The sequence below is a fragment of the Rhineura floridana genome, chromosome 10, assembly GCF_030035675.1.
Source record: "Rhineura floridana isolate rRhiFlo1 chromosome 10, rRhiFlo1.hap2, whole genome shotgun sequence".
NCBI classification, from domain to species: Eukaryota; Metazoa; Chordata; class Lepidosauria; order Squamata; family Rhineuridae; genus Rhineura; species Rhineura floridana.
Genome location: NC_084489.1, coordinates 77,992,182 through 78,008,020, shown reverse-complemented (window position 1 = coordinate 78,008,020; position 15,839 = coordinate 77,992,182). Strand labels below are relative to the sequence as shown.

The window sequence follows — 15,839 nt, the reverse complement described above, 5'->3', positions numbered from 1 at the left end:
CTTATAGCTATGTGCAGGCTTTTAAAGTGAAAAGTATCAGGTAAGGGTGGGATTAGGAACACAGCATGCTGAGAGGGGATTTTAATCCTTTTCCACACACCATGACCCTCATAAGAATTCCCTCCAGATGCTTTTAGCCCAGAGGAGGCAAATTCCCATTGGCGCTAACTGGAGCTTCCCTCTTGGGAACATTCCCCCTCCCCCCAAATCATGGTGGGTAGGAAAGGATTGATATACCCACCTCTGTTATTTTTCATTTTCAGTGGAGGCTGGTCCATTAGGATAAATTGAACCTTGCCCCAATCACTTCAGCCTGCCCTCAGCTTCTACCTACCTACCTGCCTTCTTTTTTACAACCAGTCCAGGTATTGGCACTGCCTGTCACCTTCCTCCTCCTTAGTCTCAGTGCTGTCCTTGTAGAACTCAGCAGGAAGGAGGGGACAAAATTAGCATTAGTTGCCTCTGTCATTGGCTGTGGCACCACCTACTGTTGGTTTCCCTGCCTTCTGCCCTAACAGTCCCAATGGACACATGCCACCATTGTCCATTTTTAAAACCATGCACACAGCTACAAACGATGCATTTAGCATCATGTGCAGTTTGTGCTTCAGAAAAATTATGGCCACATAAAGCAGAGACTAGACTTCTAGCTCCCAAAGTCACCAAGTTCTCAAATGCTGGTTACTACTTGGGCCCAGCCATCTTTCCTGTTTCTTGTTTTTCTGAATACATAAAATGAAGCGTTCCTGAGTCCAGAACATTTTGTACTCCATCGCCTTGTAATAATGGGCACTGGGTGGTCGACAGACAGACAGACAGACAGACAGACAGACAGATAGATATCCTTCACCTTCATCTTAGTTTCATCATTGTCAATAACCTCATGTGAGGCCTATTTTTGCTTAGAATGAAAACTTTTTCATAAAACTAAAGTGTAGCAAACCAATTATTTAGCTGAGTGTTGTGCTTTTAAAACCACTGGGGAGACAGGTGGTGCCACAGCACTCTGGAATTTTTTAAAAAACTTCAAGTACTAAGATGTATTAGATCACCTCTGATTCTATAAAAACCAAATAGGGATAAGTTGCATTTTTAAAAGAAACATATTTGGCCCAGTACTAGTACCAACTCATAGTGTAGTAGTAGCTATTAAAAGAGTTGTCCAGATCTCACTTGGATCACATATTTTTCTTCAGTTTGTTTTGAAAGTGACCCTTACTACCCTCTCCTTGACGTCTCAGTAATAGGCAACGATTAATGTCATTGAGCCAACTCATGGCTGATTAAGAATGCCTTCTCTTGATCACAGGACAGCAATGCCAATGAGCACCGTCTGATGGAACAACAACAGAAGGAAAAATAACCCCAAAACTATTATTAGATGTTGCTTTTGTCCCTGGCTGATGGGAGTTGCCACACCTAATAGGTTCTGTCATTCCCTCTTTTAGCTTTTCTGTTAGTTTTAAAGAAAAAACAAGAGCAGGCTTGGATTTTTTTTTTTACTATTATTATTTGAACGGTTGTGTTATGCTTATTGGCGCATGCTTGCTGTCTGACTCCCTGCCCTCTTGTTTGACCTCTATTGGTTTTCTTGTTTCATATATGTGGAAGGAAGGGTTGGCTTTGAAAAGAGATGATAAAGCCCACATTGTTTTCCTGGCTCTTCAGCTAACATTGCCATGACATTGGGGCAATCATTATATCTCCATGCCCTTTTCTGAGAGATGGAGATAGTGATCGTTCTCTGTCTCTCAAGGGCAGGGGATGGGTGGACCTGTTACAATTCTTAAAATATGTTGACCTCAATGCACAAAAAAGATCATATGTAAATGCATGATACTGATAATTTTTCCCTTCACCTTGTTGTTTCAAGGAATTTTTAAAACTTCTCATATTTCCCACCTCTTACTTCCCATCTAACAGAAAACAATTTGCTTTTTCAAAATCTCTCCCCACCACCACTGACAAAGCCACAGCAATAGTACAGGAGATAGACTTCTGACTCATGTAAATAATGGGGTCTTCTATTGTGCTTACTATCCAGTGTGCCAGGAGGAAACCAATAAAGCAGAGATGAGAAACCTATGGCTGTCTGTGTGTCACTTGAACGACCACTCCCATCATCCCTGACAGTGGAGACTGATGCTCCTGATATTAGTGGGGCAGTGAATCTGCTCCAGGGGTTACTATTAACTTTCAAGGAGCTGTCCAAGGTGTTGAAACATATTCCCCAAATAGTCTCAGCACCTTGGACAGCTTCTTGGAAGTTCAGACTAAAAACCAGAGTGGATTCACTGCCCCACTGACATCAGAGCCATCAGTCTCCACTAATCCCTGACCACTGGCCATGCTGATGGGTTGATGGGAACAATAGTCCAACAACATCTGGAAGGCCACAGGATCCTCGTCCTTACAATAAAGCAATGGGCTCTCCAAGGTGGAGGGCCAAAGTGCTTTGAATTATTTTAGTATGTTTGTCACCTCTCATATACAAGGTATGCAATAGTGCCACTCTAGCATATCTTTCAATGTATATCTAGCTCCTCCCCACCCTCACGTCATGGTGTAAATGTTCTCAGGAGGATTACTACACCTGTACACAGTGAGAGAAGCAGGAAATAGTGCATGCCTGATCCTGCATCATAGCCACAAGTGTGTTCCATGCTTCAGTTCAAGAGTTCCATGAACACTGTACCACAAACATGGCCATCTATGACAGTTTGGAATGCTTAAGGCTGAACATCCAGAAATACTGTATACATTTAGACTTTCTCAAGAATTAGCCCCTTTCTTACCAATCCAAGCTTTCAAATTCAGCAAAGTTTCCATAGGACAGCAATTTGGTTGTGTCTATGTGTGAAAGAGCCACAAAGTAAGAATTATTGTGCATTGCACATTTCCTTAACAATATTGTGCCTATTCCTGTTGTGGGTGCTTCATTACAGTGCTTATAGATGGTCTGGTTTACTGTTCACTGGTACAAATGGAACATATAGTGGCAAGTATGAAACATGAGTAGCAGACAAGGTATAGCAGCATTTGAGGTCTTTTGCATATGATTATAAAGTTCAAAATAAATATTAAAATTTTAAAATACAGGCTTTTTGTATGATCTATTTGCAAATCATTTTAAACATTGGGCAAAGATGTCTGTGGGGTTCTTGGGCTAATCTGCTTAGATTAGAAGTTTACAACAAATGTCCCCAGCAGACAAATTAGCTCCACCTTCCTCCAGTGAATGAGGGTGGTATTACATGATGTGACTTGATGTGACTTTTGTTTGTAAAGAGCACCAGGAAATTAACATTACTCCTTCAGCAACTGACTTGAAGGGGTGACAGAAGCATTTCTGAGTAACTTGGCCATGTATGCATGTGATTTGATTTTCCATCAGCAACCTCTTTCCATCCACCATCCATCATCTTTAAACAACCTGGTGAGAATCGCTGTCATTCCATCACAAACTACAGCCTGGTGGGACTTCCGGGAAGGGTGACTTCGCTTGTGCCTGCTTTTGAGATGGGCTCCCGCCTCAAAAGAAGCTTATTCAGATATAAATCAGTCAGAACATTTTTTTTTTGACTGATGAAATTTCTCCCGGGCAGGGAGAAACGTAGAGATCAACCTCAAAAGCCTGTTTTTGTTGGGAGGACTGAATTTCATTAATTTATGAGAAAAGGTCCAGCCAGCAATGCCGGACGGACTTCCGAACAAGCTCTATCTGATTAATGCGATACGTTTATCTTTTCTTCAAAGAGAAAACGGACTAACAGGCAAGCACCCTTCTTTCTATTATTTTTTTTACTTGGTTTAAATTGTTGCAGCAAAAAGAGATTTGTCAAATGAATCAGCTTTAAAGAACTTCTGGGTGAGCTATAACTCTTCTCTGTTATTCACGAAATTAACAGCTTATCTCTGTTTCTATTGCAAAAAGCTGTCCTGGAAGTGCATTCTAAAGATATAAACAGAAGAGGGATTTCTATTCCGAGGAACATTATATTGTCTGGGACTATTCTCTTTTTGGTCTATTTTATTTTGACGAATCTGCTTCTTCACGACGCCACTAACTGTTTTGATGCTGGGAACTAAATTTGTTTTGTGTTCTTGAACATAGAGAGATAAGGCAGGCTGCTCTGTTTATACTGTGATGTCATCAAGCCTGGAATATTAACCCAATTGTTGCTGAAATAAGAAGTGGTTCTTCTTTATTTTTGTTTTGTTTTGTTTTCGTGGTTTTAAAAATGGCAATCAAGAAAGTGGCTGAGAATCTGGAAGTAATTATGTTTCAGAAAATAATGGATGAGATTGAGATAATGAAACAAACCCTGCGACAGGGCAGTAAGGAGCTGAAAATTGAACTGAGCAAAATGACGCAGGAGCTTAAAGAAATAGGGGATCCTGTGAGAGAGGAGAATGAGATCAGAGATGAGAAAAGAAAAAATAAAGGGAAGATACAAGCCCTGGAGATTGGAACAAATGTGGAATTGGAAAAAGATCTGGAGTTTATGGATATTAGAAATAAAATCTACTGTTTGGAATTTAACGTTATCTCTGAAGAAATTAATGAAGATATTAGAGATAAAGTTATCAATGGCTTGGATAATCTTCTGGACTGGAATGACGTGATGGAGCTTGATATAGAGAAAATCTATGGAATTAACTGCAGCCATGTGACAATGGAAAAACTCTCAAGAGATGAGCCAGTGCATTTTGTAAAAAAGAAGAACAGAGATATGACTTTACAACAATATTTCAGCAACTTATTCAGAATTGATGGCAAGAAAATATTTGGGATAGAGGAAATTCCCATCAGACTTTTATTATATGACTATGGCTATGACAGCAAGATTATTATGGAATACTGATAATGGAAGATTGGACACTGAAATTACTGGACTTAACAGGACTATTGAAGATGGAAGATGGAATTAATATGGATAATGGAATAATGGCTATTGAAATTATTGGACCTAACAGATTTTGATGAGATGGATTAATCGATATGTTTATTTGGACTATGGTTATGACAATAAGATTATTATTATTATTAACGAGATGGATTAATCGACATGTTTATTTGGAGAAAAATTGATAGATATATTTCTTAAAGAATTGAAACCTCTCTCTGACTTTTTGTGGAAAGAATAAAGTAATGTTTATGAGATTTGATGATTAATTAAGATAACTACTGGAGGAAAGTGATTTTATAATATAATTTAAGAGACAGGATTGTTATATATTGTAGACCTACAACTGATTTGATCTGCGACAAATGGGAAGTCAACATTTTATTTTTTTGTTTAATCATTTTTGTTTTGTTTTGTTTTTTGTCTTTGAATGTTTTATGATTTTGTTTTGTATGTTTTATGAAAATTTGAATAAAAATTATTGTAAAAAAACAAAACAAAACTACAGCCTGGCATGAGGGTGAAGGGCATAAGGCTTGTGGAACACTTTTGCATGAAAATGATGGGCCTATATAAATAAACTGAATATGTGTCTGTGGACTTCCAATTTCCTCAAGTGCCCATTTTTAAGGTGAGGCGGGGGACTGGCTGCCACAGATCATTCCCTATGCTTTGTCTCAAAGGGAAAGATAAACCGTGAGCAATCCCTGGAATTGCCTGGATGGCTGATTATTCTGAATCAGTACATGACCACCTTCCCTCGCCATTGTGCATCTTTCTCCCAGTTTCCTCCTCGTTCTGATCCTCTTTTCTACCTTTGATTCTGTGGACCATTATAGATCCATCCTTCATTTCCTAGGTTCTCTGCTTGCATTAATCCATTTTCCTTTGCCCCCTTTGCTTTGTCAGCCTCATTGTCAGAGCAGCTGAGTCCATCGCAGGCAGAAGGTCCAAAGCCCTTTTTACAGCAGGCTTCAAACACCAAGGCTACCTCCATCGTCAAATCTCTTAGCATTACAACACAGTTTGTCCCTTGCTCTCTTAGTCACCTAGGGAAATATATCCTTATTTGGTCAAGATGTATCTGCAACATACAAGCCTACTGCAACTGTGGCTATTGAAATTATAGCTAATTAACTAGGATTATCTTAATTGCTGTTTGAATTTGTCTGAGCTCCTTGCCTCTACTTAATGTCCTTTTTTCCTTTTGCTGTTTTTAGGAGCTGGTGGGGAGCAATCCTCCGCAAAGGAACTGGAAAGGAATTGCAATTGCGTTACTTGTTATTCTGGTTATCTGCTCCTTGATTGTCACTTCAGTTATCTTGCTGACACCAGGTATTTATATAACCTTTAGCTTTTGCTGCTGCTGCTGTTGTAATTTCAGTGTCTTTGGAAATGCATTTTAAAAAGGCAGAGGCCTGATTAAACTGAACTCGACAGATAGATCAATCAGATGTAGAAAATCTCTCCCCTATTCTTTTAAGCTCTCTTAATCTTGAGAGCAGGGATGTGTATTATTGTGGCTTTAAATGATACTGAACATGTGTAGTGGTGCAGTTAGATAATTTTAGACTCTGGATTTGGTGGTCTTGGACATTATATGGTAAGTGAGACCTCCTGCATTTAGGGACTCTCTTGCTCAATTGTTTCTCTAGATAATGAATTACTCCCTGCCCAGGAAAAAGTGGCAACCCTAACAGCCACATGGCAGACAGAAATTCAACTGATGATGTTTTCCCTGTGAGTTTTCATTCCTCAAACAGCTGTTAGAGCAGGCTTGGAGAACCTCAGGTGTAGGGGTGGCAAATGCATTCCTCCACACCTCGCTATCTGACCCTCAAGACTATCCGCAGGTCTTACCTTTTCCCCAGCCACACCTCCTCTCTCTAGGCCTGCTTTGCACCCTCCTTATTTGATTTTGCCTGGCTGGAATGGTCCTTGAACTCTGATTGTGCTTCTTGCTTTCCTAAATAGAGGATAGAGAGGGGTATGTGAATGTGTGTAGAAACTATCCTATTGCAGAAAGGTGAAATTCTCATTCAGTTCAGCTAAGTCCCTAGGAAAGGTATTCCTCCCTGGAAAGTTAGGTGAAAAGGGCAATGGGGTTCACCCAGATGACCCCATGAGCTCACAATATTCTGCTGTATGAAGACAAAGGCTATACAGATAAACATTTGCCAACATTTTTTTTCTGTAATGCAGACAATTCCATTTTAAACATAAGATGAAAAACAGAAGAGCAGGGCAGAAAACTGTAAAGCAGATTTCATGAGAGGAGAGGAAAGAATGTTCCTTGCTCTAGTACTGTAAGAGCTGACAGTACATGGAGACCCCAGAACTGTATGTATCAAGTTGAGGAAGCCTCGATGTGTATCACTCTAATTAAGCCACTATGGAGATCACATTCATTTATGTAAACTTCTGCTAAAGTCTCACTGTGAGTAACAATAGATGCTAAGGAAATACAAAATCCTTACAGTTCAAATTAAGATTTGATTAAAGGTGACCCACAAGTGTGATCGTTTAAGGAATTGGCTCACCCACCCCTTTCTCTAGGCAGCTTCTGTCACAGTTCAAAGACAGGTAAGTGGAACTCCCCCAACCCACTGCCCAACAGAAGCACCACTGACTTGCTGCTATAGATGCAACTCAGCCTGAACATGATTGCTGCATGGCTGGTTGTCAAGTTGTACTCATGATTTCCAAACTCACTCATTATGCCACCTAAACTGGAAGTAAACACAAAACCCGTCCTTAAGTTACCATTCCAAAACCTGGCAGCAACAGCAAATCTGCCAGAGAAGAAGCAGGAGTAGTTTTAACCAGTGCTTTAAAAAAAATGAGGTGTCAGTACTCATATCTTGATAAAAGTGCCATGGGCAACAAAAAAAGAGGTGACGGTTCGCTGCACAGGTGAGTATCTTCACAAAAAACAAGAGCACTGGTTTTGACCTTCTTTTAAAACTGTATAGGAGAAGGAAGACAAAAAGGGATGGAATAGGGATAATTCTTCAAAAAAGGGATGAAGAGCCAGAGGAGAGATTTTTTAAAAAACTTGCCATAACATGAGGAAGACCCTGAAAGCTAAAGCAATTTGGCTGTACAGGTAGACTGTGATACACCACAGGAGTTATTGCTGTTGTCATTCACTGCAGTTACAGGGCTTAATGACACAGTCAGAACGCTGCCTAGCTGCTCCGCATGCTTTGAAAATGGCCCTTGGGGGCAACAATATGTGGTGAAGGGCATTAGCTCAGTGGTAGAGCATTTGCCTTGCGTTTAGAAGGTCCCAGGTTTGATCCCCAGCATCTCCAGGTAGGGCTGGGAGAGACCCTGGTATGAAATCCTGGTGCCAGTCAGTGTACTGAAGTAGATGTACCAATGGTCTGGCTCTCTATAGCTTCCTGTGTCCTTTGTACATTTCTGTGATGTATCACTGCTCCCAAGGGCACTTGAGATCCCATTTTCAAAGCACATGGGCAGCTGTGCTGCATTCTGAGCATGCTATGAAGCTACAGAGGTGGATTGTAAAGTGTAAGAAAGGGATAAAATTTCAAGCCTTCAGGCTATCTCATATATTGTAAAGGGTAGCAGGGGGAATGGCAGATTTTTGTTGTTTAAACAAAAGCAGAGCCCATGCCTAGCAGTGCCACTGAACATACACATGCATGCGCAATATAAAAGAAAAACCCACTTTATGTGAATGAACATCTGAGTATCCTCATACTGCAAACTCAGTATCCTGAAAAAAAAGTAGGTTGATTAGGAGTCGAGACAGTTGAAATGGCAGGCCAGGTGGGACTGCAGACTCTCACAACCACTGAATTATCCCTGTCCAAAACCATGATTTAGAATGGGTGGATAGCAGGGAAGTTGCTTTATATCTGGCTGCATTAATAAATTATTAATTATTATTTAAAAGAGAGAAAGGTGATGCAAGCATTTCTTTAGCAGGTTTCATGATACTCATCCATCCCCGTGGTATTCCAGGACTTGCTTAAAGACTTAGCTCCAAGCCAGCATCCAGATTATTGTAAATGTAATGTAAATGTACTGTCTTCAAGTCGATTCCAATTTATGGTGACCCTATGAATAGGGTTTTCATGGTAAGCGGGATTCAGAGCGGGTTTACGATTGCCTTCCTCTGAGGCTGAGAGGCAGTGACTGGCCCAAGGGCACCCAGTGAGCTTCACGGCTGCGTGGGGATTCAAACCCTGGTCTCCCAGGTCATAGTCCAACACCTTAACCACTACACCACACTGGCTCTCACAGATTATTACAGAGATGCTTATTAAGGAGTCTGTTTTCAAGCCTGCCTGACACAGTAAGAAAGGCATGGGGGAACGGAATGAATAGCAATATAATCTGGAGGCATGTGAAAATAGCATGACACATGTTAGGAATCATTCCATGCAAAATCAGGTCTGGCCTGCCTACAAAAGCACCCCAAAGTGGAGACCCTGTGGCTGTCCAGACATTGTCGGATCCAACTTCCGTCAGGCATGGGAACTGCGGGAACAGCACTCGCCTTCCATTCAAAGTGGCCTGCTGATGTGGTATGCAATTTGGAAGAAATGCCACTGAATCCCACAAGTTAGGCTGTAACTCTCACATTGTTCTCTAGCACTGTCAGCCGTAGCAAATGAGCAGAGAGATTTGAACTAAGGTCTTTTTGCCTCACAATCGCCTTCTTAGGCATGTGGTTCTTTTAGTGCTGCTCTATAAGCTCTTGGCTTTGTGACATACTGCTTTTCATTGGCATAGCCCTTGGTGCATTCTCTCCCAAGCAATTGTGCACTGGCACAATAAGTCTTAGGACTAAACTATTCGAATGTAGTACAAGTGGAGGTTTGTGTGCATATTACTGAAATAAAGAATGCTTCATGGCTAGATCTTAAGTGGCTGAAGTACCTTGGGACCAGTGAAGTAAAAAGCCATTTTCTCCTCCATTAATTGGCTCAATGGAGTCTGTTTATGGCATCTCTGAACAGGGATGTGTTTAGCCTGCATAACAAGTTAACACTAAACAATGGGAAAGGAGTTTAGTGCCGCAAGCTTTCTCTGATACTTAGATGTAAACAGACTGATGCCAAATGCATTGACTTGGGAGTTCTCCCACTGCTTCTGATTTAGAACTGTGTGCAAGGGGCCTCTCAAAATTCTCCATCCTGTTTTTACATGGGGGTGGGAGTGGGTTGGGGAGAAATTATCCAACAGTTTCTCAAAGGTGTGCTCACAATTCACAATGACAGTCCCACAGCTTCTTCTTCTTTTCTTTAGGACTTTTAATTTTGCTGCTGCAGCAAGAGGCAGCAGCAGAAGCTATGTTTTGTTTCATTGGTTTAGAGATTTTTATACTACCCATCACCAAAAATGGTCACCGAGTGGTTTATGAAAATAAGGCTATATAAAAACATTAATTAATTATTAAATTTATATCCCACCCCTCCTCCCAGAGGGAGTCTAGGGTGGCAAACAAATGATAAAACACTAAAATCATCTTAACAAAATGTCTTTAAAAACATCATTTTCAAAAAAATGATAATACATAACAGAAACATGGCCACTGTTCTGCATCTTCCATGATGCCCTGGACTAAGCATTACCCTGGACACTCTGAAGAGAAAGTGACAGCTGCTACCAAAAATAATAAATAAACGGTGGACAATATTTGGGGGTATTCTGCTAAGTGGCCTTCATATTCTAGAATATCTAACATTATTTCAGAACACTCTAAGAACATCTCAGAAATGCTCTTAGACAATTATCTTCTGGGAAATTTCAGTTTTAGTTTTAATGAAGCTCTCCAGGTAAAATGTAGTTAGGATCAGGGTGTGTAGATAGTAGACTGAAACCTACAACTGGATTTAAGTTGGGTTGCACCAGAAGTACAATTAGGACATTTTTAAAAGAGGAGAAAAAACAGAAAAGGTGCGAGAGAGGGGGGCAACGAAACCAAATATAAGCACCGACTGCCTTCAAGTCAATCCTGACTTATGGCTACCCTATGAATAGGGATTTCTTGGTAAGCGGTATTCAGAGGGGGTTTACAATTTCCTCCCTCTGAGGCTAGTCCTCCCAAGCTGGCTAGGGCCTGCTCAGCTTGCCACAGCTGCACAAGCCAGCCCCTTCCTTGTCCTCAACTGCCAGCTGGGGGGCAACTGGGCTCCTTGGGACTATGCAGCTTGCCCCCGGCTGCACAGGTGGCAAGGCACGTAACCCCTGAGCCACTCATGGTGGGGGTGATCTTTAGCTGGCTCTTGATATATACAATAAAAAATTAGAAGTGAATCTCACTTTGTAGTTATGGGGCAAAGGTAGGCCCCCTGGTGTGAAAACGATACCGGAGCAAGGGTCTTTTAAATGTTACTCTAACTATGTGGAAATTGATTTTTGTGTATGTGGGAGAGGCTCCCATGTAGCTAGAGAGGACATTTAAATTGGGGTGGGGGGCCTTTGGCCCTCTAGATATTGTTGGACTCCCACTCCCATCAGCGCCAGCCAGCATAACCAATGTTCAGGATGATGACAGTTGTAGTCTAACGCTAACTGGAAGACCAGAGGTTCCCCATTCCTGATTTAAATGATCCAGCCACAGGCTGGGGGCCAGAATAGTCATCCAGCCAGGCGGAGATGCCGACTCTGTGGTAAAGACCCTCATGAGCAGACTCCACCCACACATATGGCTGGGTCATTTACATATTATCCTAGCCACAGAGAAGCTACTTGTGGAAAGCATGTTCTCATGTGGCTAGGATAAAGCTAAAAGGAACCCTGATTATGGAAAATACTTGAAAGCAAATCCTGCACCATTCCCCACAATAAAGCTCCCAGACCTGCTGCATTCTTCCTTTCTGGGATCCTTGTAGCTGAGAGAGTCTTGAAACTCGTTCTTTTTTGTTGATTTAAGATGTGCAGTGAAATAATTGGCCTGCTGCATCAAAATGTTCCGCAAATGCAAGAGGGAGAGTTTTGTCAGAAAAATTATGAAATAGTGGCAACCAAACTAGCAACTTCAAGGATATCAATGAGCGTAAACTGTGCTGAGGGCATTCCCCTGGCCATCTTGCCGTGAAAATGTTTGGACCTTTCAGAATTCTGGGCACGTAATCACGGCTCAACAGTCAAAGTGTTAATTGATTTCTTCACTTCTATTGACCTGTCCTTAATTAATATGAACATTCATTAGAAAGCATTCATCATGCCATTTTTGTTTCAAAAATGAACTAGTGTGCAATAAAAATACAGGAATGCAAAATATATCGCTCGGATAAAAAACAATAATTGCCATTGCTGTAGCTATTGCATTTTTAAATCATAAAACATGCAACTGGGGGAGGGCAGTTGGAACTCTCTCATATTACAGAACAAAACCTGAACTTTTGCCCCAAATAAAACTGATTATTAATATTTATAACTCATCATGTCCAAGTTCATAAGTGCAATCAGGCATGGCTGCTGTTTGAAATTAATGGATGCCTTTTTGCCATATGGTAGAAACTTCAAAGAAACCTCTGGCTCTTCAATGCTTCCGTCTGTTCAATGTGGTGTCAAGGGCTACCTGAAAGTCCCCAAGCTATATTTTAATACTACCCTCCTAAGATGGAATTCCCCATACCTAATCCACCTAGGACACAACAGAAAGGACCGCAGTCAACAGGACCAGCTTTTATTCTGGTATAGAAGTCTGCCCCACTTCTCATGCCCATATGCCCAAATAGTGGCTAGTTCAATGAGAAGTGATAACTGGTCTCATTTGCTGAATCTGCAGATAAAAATGCAAATTAGCATTAATAGATGGGTGTTTTTTCTTCTCCTCCTCCTCCTGGATGTTTTACAGTTGAAGATAATAGCCAGTCTCAGAAGAAGAAGATCACAGTGGAAGACCTGTTCAGTGAAGATTTCAAAATTCACGACCCGGAGGCTAAATGGATAAGTGGTGAGTCTGTCAATCATATATGGAAATAACTTCCGTCACCCCTTGCACGGCTTCTTTCCCAACATCCCTTTATTTTGTTGTTGTTTTTCCTACCTGAGCAAGATTTCCCAAAGTGGCAGATCAGAGCAAGGATGGATATCCTGCCATGCCATGGAAAGTGGAAGCTACCTGGCCTTCTCACAGGATTTTAACATGTTTTCTTTTTCAAAACAACAACAAAAAGCTTGTCGGAAGCACATGGCAGGATGGCAGCATGATGATGGAAGACATGTAATTAGAACCTGGCTGTGTAGGCAGATAACGTTTTATTATTGAGCACATGAAGCTGCTTTGAAGAGAGTCAGGCCCTTAGTCCATCTAGCAACCAGCAACTGCTCTCCAAGGCCACAAGCAAAAGTCATTAGGAATCTAAGAATGGAAATGGGCTGCCTTCAAGTCGATCCCGACTTATGGTGACCCTATGAATAGGGTTTTTCATGGTAAACGGTATTCAGAGGGGGTTTACCATTGCCTCCCTCTGAGGCTAGTCCTCCCCAGCTGGCCAGGGCCTGCTCAGCTTGCCACAGCTGCACAAGCCAGCCCCTTCCTTGTCCACAACTGCCAGCTGGAGGGCAACTGGGCTTCTTGGGACTATGCAGCTTGCCCATAGCTGCACAGGTGGGGGTGATCTTTTGCTGGCCCTTGACACCCAAGAGACACGAACAGGGATTTGAACGTACAGACTCTGGACTCCCAGCCAGGCTCTCCTCCCCACTGTGCTATAATGCTGAGTCAGACCATTGGTCCATCTAGCTCAGTATTGTCTACACTGACTGACAGCAGCTCTCCTGGGTTCCAGACAGGGAGTCTCTCCCAGCCCTACCTGGAGATGCCGGGGATTGAACCTGGGACCTTCTGCATGCAAAACAGATGCTCTACCACTGGCCCTCCCCCTGTTCCTCTAAGTGGTAGTACATCTTCACACCAATAATGAAAGCCAGCATGGTATGCTGTTTGGACTGGCCCCAGCGAGAGCTGGATTAAAATTCTTGCCTAGCCGTGAAGCTCACTGCCTGTCTTTGGGACAGCTGCTCTCTTTTTGCCCAACTTTATCTGACAGGATTGTTGTGAGAACAAAATGAGAAAGCCTCAAGTTATGCTATCCTGAGCTCCTTGGAGTCAGTGTGGACAATACTGACTTGGACAGACCAATGTTCCCACACAGTAAAAGTCAGCTTCCTATGTCTCTTCCATCATGTTGTGAGTATCCACAGACCTGGCAGTCACTGGTTACAGTGGCGATGTATGGTAGTTGCTTCCATAAGCTAAGAGCTGCTAAAAGGTTACAGAGGATGATGGGGTGGAGGTGGCAGTTCACGAAAGAGACACCATTGTTGTAATGTCTTTTCCCATTCTAAGTTGACATTTGCCAGCCATTCATTTGAAGAACTTGAGGCAGAATTGAGGGAGATACTGGAAGTAGCAGTGAATTTGTGATTTAACTTCAGCAGTGAATATTTAGGAGTTTCTGTCTCTGTTCCTGAACTGTTCGGTTAAATCGGGGCCAAGCTGCATGACACAGAGTTCAATGTAACTTTCCTTCCATTTTTTAAACTGAAATGTATTTATATATTTGACAAAAGAGTGCCAAAACAACTTATGAAAAGGTTAGAAATAGAATACAAAACCTTAATGCTAAAAGCAATCTTCTGAGGCTATCATCATCAATAGAGCTATTTTCATTCCCCAAATTGCCCCAATTGTTTCTTCTCTCTCTTTGGAAAAAAGATGCTGTTCATGTCCTGCTCCCCTCTCTGTCAGGACCAGCCCACTACTGGATGAGACTTTTTCAGGGGAAGGGGGCCTTATTCCTGGTCTTAGCATTTCTGGGGATTGCAGGGAATTGGCAGATACTGACACCCACCCTGAGACTCTTATTTAGGAGGATGCCTCGCTTAAGAGGCTGCAGATTCAGGGGACCTGACACAGCTTGGCTGGCCCTACCCACAGCTCCATACCCTCCATCACCCTTGGGATCCCAGAAGCAGAAGCACAGAGCCAAAGGCACAGTGCCAGTTTGGCAACACCAGACCTTCTATACTTACTTATGAGAAAGAAGCCAGATTCAACATGTGTTCTGTTGGTGCTCCAGGAAGGGCATAAAGCCACTCTGCTGGTCCTTAGCTATCACTGATGAAACACCTTATTCTGCTTTGCTTTCAGCAATGTATTTGTTGGACAGCTCCCTGAATATCTTGGTTGCTTTGGTTACTGACCTACTGGCCAAGTAAGGTTTGGAAATCTGAGCCACGTATCAATGGTAACGGAAATGATGGACACAGGAACCTTTTCTCTCTCTGCAGGGGGCAATTTAAAGAGGAAAAAATAGCCTAGAGGAATAGGTACTCACCACCCGCCCTTTCTCTGAGTCCCTTTTTATTAAGAAATGGTGAGGAAAGTTACACATAGCTCCTCATAATGCATAATTTGGCTCTTGTGTTTGGCTGGAAAGAATGGAGTCATGTGTATCACAGGTTGAGCAGAAAGGGATTCATTGACTGAGTTTTCGTTCAGGTTGAAAAGACCAAAGGTTGGTCAGGCACTGAAAAAGATCTATAGCAAACCATCACTAGGAAAGCCATTATAAGAATGTCAAGTGGCTTTTTGAACTAAATGGCTTGGCCTTTCACTGCTGCTTTATATTATGACATGTCAAATTCTGATTTCAGTTACTTTTGGCATAAAAGCTCAGAGGGTCTCTATGGCATAGCATAGCATTCTTTCTGATTTATGAGTCCTGTATTACAGGAATGGGTGTCTTGCTGAAAAATATTAAAATACCATCCTTTTCATCAGAGGTCATCAGAACAATTTAGAAGCTTTAATTAGTTCTTGCATCACCCTTGTGGGACAGGCAAATATTATTATTGCACTCATTTTACAGCTGGGTAAACAACAAAACAGAGTGATGAATCTTTAAGGTCATCAGCAAGACAGCAGATGAGTTGGGAATA

At 41.8% G+C, this 15,839-nt stretch overlaps 1 protein-coding gene across 9 annotated transcripts in view; it reads left to right on the top strand.

Annotated features, from left to right (window-relative positions):
* Positions 1 to 15,839, top strand: part of DPP6 (dipeptidyl peptidase like 6) — a 717,188-nt gene that overhangs the window by 499,309 nt on the left and 202,040 nt on the right. For all 9 annotated transcript variants that reach the window (XM_061587127.1, XM_061587128.1, XM_061587125.1 and 6 more), the window contains exons 2-3: positions 6,128 to 6,242; positions 12,748 to 12,846. In XM_061587127.1, coding sequence (XP_061443111.1) covers positions 6,128 to 6,242; positions 12,748 to 12,846 — 214 coding nt within the window. The remainder of the gene's footprint in view (positions 1 to 6,127; positions 6,243 to 12,747; positions 12,847 to 15,839) is intronic.